Genomic DNA, 10,096 nt, shown 5'->3' with positions numbered 1-10,096 from the left:
TGTGTGCATCACATAGTAATTCTAGATTAATAACCGGAATAAGAACACATGTGTTTTCAAAAACAACATATCATGTTAGTAGAGGCCGATCTTTGATCGGGCGAGCAGGGGTGCTCATTTCAGGACCTTCCCCTCTCGTACCCAAGTTCCCGAGCTGAGGCAACTTTAATGATGACGGGCACGTGGCCTTAGGCACGAGTCAGGGTTTCCTAAATTTCCCAAAATAAAATATTTAGGTGGCGACTCTGAAATCTGGCAAAACAGTCCATGTTTGGCGTTTTTTGATTAAAATCAATTTTCCAAAATGATTTGCCGAATTTGGACTCTTTGGTGATTTATCAGTCTTACATTGCACTTTGTGAGATTAGATTCAGAACCGTGATAGGAGTCCGAACTGTAGTAGCTAGAACTACAATTTGCGCCCTCTCCGAAAGGGGGACGCGCGGAGCGAGTTCAAGCGGTCTACACCATCATATAACACACCTTACGTAAATAAGTGTTGATCATTACACAAAAAATTAACACTACACCGACACTGGCGAACGCTACAAAGACAATAACCCCACGAACATCCCCATACACTCAACCATGTTTTTCCCACAAATACTGTGCGTTCGGCAAGTGTGATTATATTACATACTTCATATAGTTCGAACAAGATGGCGACAAACAACAAATAAAATAAAAAATGAGAGAATAATCACTAAAACCCATATATTGAACGCAAGCAACCCACAAAAAAGAGTAAAAAAAAAGGCAACGGCATAGTAAGACCAAACTAGAGAGATCAATGGCAGAGTCAAACCCATCTACCGGTGTGACATCATATCATTGGCAGAATGCAGGTACAAGAAATGGTTGGTGAATGTGCAATCTTTTTTTGGTGAACAACCATACAGGATTATTGTAATAAACACGTGTGCGAAATTAAAACCAATATCATCATAGGCCCAAAAATTAGTCACAATTATTAATGTAGTTTGTAAAGCGAACAGAATGGGCAAATATGAACATATTGGGTAGGTGTTTTAATGGGAATTGGTGTGCACTAATGCAATGCCAACAAGTTCGATGTGTTCTCAAAATTTAAAAATTCCATGCAACTACATCGGACAAATGCGAAACATGATTTAAAAAAATACGACATACTTAAATAATGTCAATGTTTAGCTTGCGCAATGACTAAATTGGTTCTTTGCATGTCTTCCTATTATGGTTACCTATCTTCCCACACCGGCTACACCGAATACGCTGCACCACCTCACCCCTTGATAGAATCCTCTTCCGTTTTGGTCTCCCCAGCGACTCTTGGCAGCAAGCGGTGCTATAATGTATTGATTAGACGTGATAATGGGTTTCTCAATTGTCGGAATAGGGTGGATGGACTCGGAATACAATGCCCTGAACTCACTAACATGGTAATAAGACTCAATCGAATCATATTTGTTCCACCCACTATTGTGAAATGCAACCACAGCGTGCAAACACGAGAACCTATTCATCTGCCACTGACAACACGAACATGTTCGCCGATTTACATCAACCAACACCGACGGCTGTGAGTGAACCTCGTATACATCCTCATCCAATTGACTTACAATCCAAGCTCTACTACTGTTGTATGTAGCCTCTAATTTATTCTCCATTTTTGGAGAAATCTGGCCAGCCCACTTGCTAGATTTCATTCTGCACTTCGATATTTGCTCCATGATCTGACCCCTAAGAGCATCAACCAACTGCGTAATAGGAAGATGACGAGCTTCTCGAATCCAATTGTTAAATGACTCGGCAGCGTTTGAACACATCTCACTGTACCAACGACCCCTGTGCACACGCCGCAATCAACGACAAACACAACCAGTAACCAAAACAAACCAATGCATAAAATACCTGAAATAAGCATTAGCCCAACATTCCGGGTGCAAATGGTGCATATGCACATTCACGTAAGTTGCGTATCAATCCTATTTTTTGCTCAGTTTCACATATTTCATTCGGTCTCTCAGGTTCATTTGAAGATGTACTAGACAGAATGCATGATGGGCCAATGGGAAAACATGCGGCATAGCTTGTAACAAACCAACATGACGGTCCGATACAAATGTTAACATCTGATCGCAGTCAACAACCTCTGACAACTGATGAAGAAACCACTCCCAATTTGCTGCATTCTCTGAATCGACAATCATAAACACAACGGGGAACAAACCTGTGTCCGGTCGATGGAACAAATCACAACAAACACACACCCAAAAACACGTGAACCCAAATATGTATACATAAAAACGTTAAACAAACACAAACCCAGAAATAATAAACCCCTTCCCCCCCCCCCCCAACAATATTTATACATAAAAAACAAATAAATAAACACCACCAGTTGGCAGCATCATGACACACACAATAAAACCCACCAAACCCACAACCACAAGCCACCCAACAAATAGGGAAAACAATGACAACACAGAGCAGTAACGTGGATACATAATTGATATAATATAAATATCCCAAAACATCACACACATGCACATTACCTTGGCTCCCGTCCTTCGTCGTAGCTGCAAGCAAATTACCCTTGAATCTGCCCTTCACAAACATGCCATCCAAAAATAACAACTGTCGACAATGGTTGAACCCATTTACGCATGCACAGAATGATATGAAATACCTCACAAACCTTTTGGTACGCTGCTCAAAGTCAAGATTTATGTAGCTATTCAGTTTATTTTCCATCACAGCATCACCATACCACCTGAGTTGGTCGAACGACACAATATGATTACCATATACTTCACTTGTCATTTTTTCAACCCCAAGCCAAGCCACCCAATAACTAATATCAAGCCGGTAGTCATTTTTTAATCCAAATACGACGTCAGTGGGGCACGTCGATGGTTGAGCATGTACACGATCCGCGACAACATCGGCTACCAAATCAGAATCGGTGCGTGGGTTCCTAGACGTTCGCATGGCCGCACCACACATGTGCAAACTATTCAACCTTTTTAAACAAAAAATATCATTCAATGCTAACACTCTCGCATGTACCAACCACATACAACCCGTCGACCCTGCAAACTTACACACGGCTGTGACACGAACTGAATCATTTTTAACATAACTAAATTGAAAACCACACTCAATAGCGTATTTGGACAGCACCGTCCGAAATTCGTTTGCACCGCCCATAAAAAATTGACCCACATTTGTAATACCACTTGCCCACCCAACCGACAAATACGTCTTTGATCTATGCTGGCAATACGACGGTAACAGGTCCACCTGGTCATCTACATCAAGAATCTTGTAACCACCAGTAGTGCCCCCAACATTAAACATGCAACCGCCGCCACTGCGATTTACGTTGTCCCCCACTTTCCGCTGTTGAACAAGAACATCGACATGATTGAGACCGAAAGACTTAGCTAGGGACAACATATTCTGAACATCCTTGTCATATGCAACCTTAAACTTCTTATATCCGAGTATGGAAAACAATAACACCACTGTGATAACCCTATCCTGTGTTATGTTAATTAATCCTATTTATGATTGTGGTTATGTGCTTGATATGATTTTGAGTGTCATTTATATGATTATATGTGTTTTTGAATTTCTATCTGCTCACCATAGGAAAATCTGTTTGATTTTCTGCTGTAAAATTTAATTAAAAGCCGTAGAGGCGACTGAAACTGAAATTGACTGTATTTTTGCGATTAGCATGATTTTTAGAGCCTACAGTGAAATTTAATTAAGAATCGATTCGGACTAAGATAATTAGATTAAATCAATTAAATTAAGTGCAATTGGTTAACCTTAATTGAGATGGATTAGTTTAAATTAATCACTTAGTATATATATGGATTAAACATACTTAGGCTCCTCATTTTGACCTCAAGAATCTAAAAATACACTCTAGAGGGAGAGAGTGAGCTGAATTAGCGAGAGAAGGAGCTCCACCTTGGGGATTTGCAAGTGAATTCAAGAAACTAAGAGGATTAGCTCAAGAATAGGCTATAATTTGAAGAATTGAAGCTCCTAAGTGAGTAATTGAGGTCAAATTCATGAGTTTAAATTTGTAACTAAGTGAATCCAAGCATGATATGTGACTATGAACAAGAATTGAGTTGAATGTAATGAAATTGGAGTTGTATATACATTCATGTTTGCATTCACCATGATTATGTTCATTTGAGCATGAAACATGAAGAATTGAGTACCAAATCATACATGCAAGCATAGTTTCGTTGAGCTTCATGATTATAAGCATCATTTGTACCATTTGAAATAGAATGAGAGTCAATGAGCTACATGCATGCCCCATTCATGAAGGTATGTAACTTGATTGCATGAGTTTTGAAGAAAATGAAATGATTTGGGAAATGGACCATGATTTTGGGACAATTGGTTTCAAATTATCTAAGTTTTTATGTTACACAATGTTTTTCTATATTTTTGCCATCAATTTGCAAACTTTGGAACTTTGGGGTTGTGTTTTGAAGCGCAAACAGCTTGCTGAAAAATCCAGAATTCGACCCATCCGCTCAAGCAAGGAAAGTGTTGCTCGAGTGTGAAAATCAAACTCCTAGAAGTTTTACAGAGAATTGCACGGTAGCTCGAGCGGCAAACCTTACGCTCGAGCGGACCCTGTTTTGCAAGACTCCTCACTCAAGCATCAGAAGTCTCGCTCAAGCGTAAAATTCATGCAACCAGTACTTTTACAGAGTTTTGCAGGCCGCTCAAGCGAAGAGCCCTGTTTCAGAAATTTTGAAAAGTTGTTTTATATTTCGTTTTCCGTTCTCTTTCATTTCTAAGCACTCTTAGGCATGAATTGAACATTATAAATGAACAAAAGGGATAAGAAAGAAGCCTAAGAGAAATAATAAGTTTAGGACGGATTGAATTGTTTGTGACCCAATATGTTATGAAATGTGTAGAGTCAAGCACGAGGACAAATCTATCGGCAGAACACTGTGAGTAATATCTTAGTAAAGATATTTTCAAGTATGCTACTTATCCAATGCTTACTTATGTATGAGTTTCATGGATTTGTTAATCTGAATTGGGAATGACTATTCATTATGCCAATGAATGAATTGGGCCCAAGGCCGTCTGATCAGAATGAATTAGGCCGAGGCTGTTTGATATGATGGGCCAAAGGCCGTTTGATATATTTGGGCCTAAGGCCGTTTGATGTATTGGATAGGAATATGAATGGGCCTAAGGCCGTTTGATATGTTTGTTAAGAATTTCATTCATGTAACCTCTTCACTTGGTATTATTCACTGGGTTTTCGCTCACTCTTATCTATATGTATATAGGTGAGCAAAGAGATGTCCAAACCCAACCTCAGTGAACTTCAAGGGAGGATGTGAGTGAAACCCAAGCTTTTGTGAAGTCAGCACGAACGTCTCATGCATGAGACTTTATTTTTGTTCTTTTGTTTACTCTTTTTGCTACCTTGGTGAATACGTCAGATCACCCATGTATATAAACTTTTGTTTGGCTGACTACATGTTTGAAGTTCCTGGATGTACAAGATGTTACAAGATGTTAATTCTGCCTATATGTGTGAGTTATTATGAAATGCTTTTGGTATAATTTTGCTATGCCATATAAGCACAGCTCATTGGACAAAATTTTTAAGTTTGCTTCCATTTTGGCCCCTTTATTTCTACTAAAACATGTTTACTCAGGTTTGAGGCCGTAGGTAATTTCATGATTACTGGTCGGTTATGACCTTAATCTATAAGGGTGAGTTCAGGTCATGACAACCACCATCTCGGGGTCCAAAACATCAAACTTCCTGCAAATCCCATTTATCAACTCCGTAAATGTCAACGCTTGATGAAGTCGAATAACAACATTTGTTTGCCCGTTCGTACACACCAACAAAATAACAACATCCATGCCTGCAACCCCCCCCCCCCCCCCGGGCGACTAATACAAAAAACACACACACAATACCCCCATGATGAAAACGCATAAACAAAAAACATGGAAACAACCCCAGTCGAAAAACGGGAAAACACCATTACACACCCCCCCCCCCCCTCCCCATTGACACACTTACCTTAAGAAAGAAGATACCAGATTACTGGCGGCACCAGAAGACCTAACACAGCACAACAGACTTGCAAGGCCAAACCCCCACAACCAATAAACACACACCAAACAACCTAACCAATGCCACCATAAATCACTGACTCAAATATTATTTAAAACGAAAATGTAGCAATAGGTTACCCTACAAGCACAAAATCCACATCATTTACCAGAATCTACTCATTCCCATGAAAAAGGATAAAATTATAAACTCCAGCAATAACAAATCAAACACAAAGATTCCTTACCACTTAAACAGGACCAAACAGAGTATAAGAAAAAACACAGGACCAAATGAAATAATATTTACCAAATTGGGATTTATTGGTAGTTTTTCCAATTTTTTATGTACAACAAAATCACAGCAAAAATTATATTATCACATTTTGGTAAATATTTTTTTTCTATTTTTCATTGTCTTGTAATTCTTCCTAATTTATTCTATATTCTTTTTTTTCTTTTTTAAATTAAAATATGCAGTCATTTAATTATGTTTTAAAATTTTTGCATTTTTAAATTTTAATATAATTTAACAATTGTAATATTTTGGGACAGTTGTTTTGGCAACACACCAAAAAAGTCAAAAATCAATTTTTAATTTATTTTAGATCACATCACATCTCACATGAAACAATAAAAAAAATTTAAAAAGCCAAAATTTAATTTTTAGCCATCTTTCCAAAACACCTTTAATAGAAAATTTTCTCGTATCCTAACTAATCACCTCATACATGTTTCATAATTGCTGGACACGTATCTCTTGTCCTAATGTAATTGTCTTTTTACATAATTTTGGGACTTTTGAATTAATTTTTTGTTATCTATGTTTACCCTAATTTTTGTTGCTTGTAATTCAAAATTTGTCAATTTAAATGAAATTATTAGTGGGAGGGACATGAATTTCAAAATGCCAAAATCACAAAGGAGTATGGTTATTTTTAAAACATATAGCAAAAGATTAATGGTGAAAATATTAATAATTCTATTAAATTAGGGTGTGTTTGTTTGGACAGATTTGATAAGGAGGAATTGTAATCCATTGAACTATTAGTCCTAGAATACATTGTCCCTGGATTATTTGGTTGAACTGGATTTGTATCCTATGTTTGTTTAGTCATGGAATTAGATGTCTGGATTTGACTATTTTTAGTGAACCCAATATTTGTTTGGGATATTATGGAGAAGGATAAATACTTAAATGACTATTTTATCATTTTCAATTATTTACTAAGTAATAGCAATATTAAACATAGCTTTAATATTTTAATTATTTTTTGCTAGATTAAATAAAAATTTATTTTATTTTATTTTTTGCACAATTAAATAAATTTATTTTTAAAAATTAAATAAATTAAATATCAATAAAAAAATATGCTATTTTTTAATTAAAATTTTAAATAAATTTTTTTTAAATAATAATAATAATTAAATAATGAAATAAAATAAAACATCTATAAAAATTTAAATAATGAAATTAAATAAAATATAAACAAAATTTTAAAATAAAACATCAATAAAATATTTTTTAAAAATTAAATAAATAAAACAAAAATAAAAATTAAATAAATTATTTTATTTTTAAATTGAGACATTTAAATTTTATTAAATTTTACTAAATATAATACATAATTAAATACCATAGGGCAAAAATGTAATTTTATTAACTAATCCCATGAGATGAGTTATCCCATGGTTTCTATCACACACACCCATGGAATACCACAATCCCACAAATATGGGACTAATAGTCTGGAGGGACTAATAGTCCGGAGCAAAACTTTTGAAACAAACAACAGACTATTAGTCCGATTATTAGTCCATCCGGACTAATAGTCCAATCCCATGCCCAATCCTTCCAAAATAAACACCCCCTTAGTGTGGTATTCATTATCTAATTAGATTAATAGGATAAATTATCCCCTTATCCATTGTTTAATTTACATTGGATAAAAAACATATGAATATAGGATTACAACTATATTTATCTTCTTTTCCATTCTCACCCTCCATCAATGTTTCTTTACAATATTTACTTTATCAAAAAAAAAATTCATAAATGTGGTTTTGAAAAAAATTATACATAAATAAATAAAAGCAAAATAAAAATACGAAATACAAAGGCCATTTTCAGTTTGTTTTTTAATTTTTTTTTAAATATAAACTAATTTGATAAAATAAATATCAAAAAAATTTAAAAATTATTTTTAGCCTTCTAAAATATAAAATTATATAAAAATTATAAGTGTTCTAAATTTTTTTTTTATTTCTTTCGCCAAATTAGTTTTCAAAACAATTCTGAAACAAGTTTATAAAAACCAAACCAAATATGACCAACACACAACCCCCCCCCCCCACCCAAAAAAAAAAAAAAAGAAATTATGATTTCCCTATTAAAAAAAAAAGGCACCGAAAGTGATCAATTCTCTTTCTAATACATCACATAAAAGATACTTGTAAACATAAGTCAAATGGTAATTAAACACAAGTTTATATTATATTATCATAGAAACCAATAAATGTGAAAGAGTTTTTCATCCTTGTTTTTCTCTCAACAAAGGTGTTGTGCAGAAATGACTAGGGTTCTTGGGCTTACATTTTTGCTTATATAGTCAAAGGTAAAAGAGTCTTTTTATTTTATTTTTCAACTCAAGATATATAATCTCACAACTACGTCATTACTAATAATCTTACTAATTTATTGGATTAATTATCCATTGAATTAATAATCCTGAAACATGATTTCAAAATAAAAACAGGATTATTGAACCCACAGATTAATAATCTCAATCTCATATTCTGATCCTATCAATCAAAAATGCCCATAGGGTAAAGTACTCAGGATTAAATCATAAAAAAATAAAATGAATTCAATGAAGTGTGAATAAAATGAATCCTAACATTATTGAGAAAATAGTGTCAGAATATTAAAATGAAATGTGAATATATTAGAGCATCTCCAACGGTTCACCTAATTTTTCATCAAATTTGAGTAAAAAAATGACAATTTTCTCAATCTGATATAGAATGCTCCAATAGTTGATTTTCATCAAATCTGCTCCAGGGACAATCGGTTGGTCGACCGGTAAGACAAAAAAAAAAAAAAAAAATTTTGAATTGTTTGAACCTACCTATTTGAACTGTTTGAATCTTTTAGTGGTTGACCGGCCTGTCGACCGGTAAGGCAAAAATATTTTTTTTTTTTTTTGAATTGTTTGAACCAACCCATTTGAACTGTTTGAACCTTTTAGTAGTCGACCGGCTGGTCAACTGGCCAGGCAACCGGCTGGTTGACCGGTTCCTCTCCTCCAACAGTCACAAACAGTAATTTGCTAAAATCTGTATCATGTTCTCAGTTTGATGATTTTTTTGTTCAATTCTCAATTTGATACCAATTTGGTGAAACCGTTGGAGCTTCAAAAAGTGCATTTTTCACCAAATTTTAAATTTGATACCAGGTTTAGTGAACCGTTAGAGATGGTCTTATGCACTAAAAAATATGCATGCCAACTATCCTCAATTTAATTAGTAAAAATTTCAATTCGATATAAATTTTTAAAACAAATTTAAGATGTGTAATAAAATTTATAAATATTAATAATTAAATTCTTGATTTTTTTTTTATAAAATTGTAATTATTTTATAACAATACAACAAAAATCGTAATTTTTCTTTTAATTAAAATTTTTGAGCTAATAATTATATAATATTATTTTGTGATATGAGATTGTAAATTAAAATACAAGTTTTAAAAAGATAAAAATAAAAAATAAAAAAATCCACACTCAAATTGGGCCTAATCTACCAACCTAGAAGATCAATCCAGAAGGGGTATTCTATTTGAACTCAAAATATGTCTTAGTATACCCAATTTAAATTTATAAATTTTAATTCTTATTATATCATAATATGAATTTAATAATAAGGACAACATATATTAAAACCCTAAAATAATTATTTTTTTTCTTTATGGTGATACCCTGATCAATTATTC

General features: G+C 34.0%; 1 protein-coding gene across 1 annotated transcript; it reads right to left on the bottom strand.

The window, feature by feature from the left end:
• Window positions 1-1,220: 1,220 nt before the first annotated feature.
• LOC145791782 (uncharacterized) lies at window positions 1,221-3,438 on the bottom strand. The gene is made up of 3 exons (XM_082872220.1): window positions 2,535-3,438; window positions 2,110-2,209; window positions 1,221-1,824 (listed from the first exon to the last, which is right to left on the bottom strand). The coding sequence occupies exons 1-3, from the start codon at window positions 3,436-3,438 to the stop codon at window positions 1,221-1,223; spliced, it is 1,608 nt and encodes a 535-aa protein (XP_082728346.1).
• Between the last annotated feature and the right edge of the window lie 6,658 nt (window positions 3,439-10,096).

The sequence above is a fragment of the Camellia sinensis genome, chromosome 5, assembly GCF_055761805.1.
Source record: "Camellia sinensis isolate YWXY chromosome 5, ASM5576180v1, whole genome shotgun sequence".
NCBI classification, from domain to species: domain Eukaryota; kingdom Viridiplantae; phylum Streptophyta; class Magnoliopsida; order Ericales; family Theaceae; genus Camellia; species Camellia sinensis.
The sequence above is the reverse complement of the archived record's forward strand: the minus strand, read 5'-3'. Positions and strand labels throughout refer to the sequence as shown.

Bases quoted from the DNA above. Each gene is read 5' to 3' on its own strand.
- LOC145791782 (XM_082872220.1), bottom strand. From the start codon at position 3,438: ATGTTGTCCCTAGCTAAGTCTTTCGGTCTCAATCATGTCGATGTTCTT. The intron at 2,210-2,534 runs GTAATGTGCATG...GACCGGACACAG, and splicing joins GACGAAGGACGGGAGCCAAG to GTTTGTTCCCCGTTGTGTTT. The intron at 1,825-2,109 runs GTTAACATTTGT...GCGTGTGCACAG, and splicing joins GTTGTTGACTGCGATCAGAT to GGGTCGTTGGTACAGTGAGA.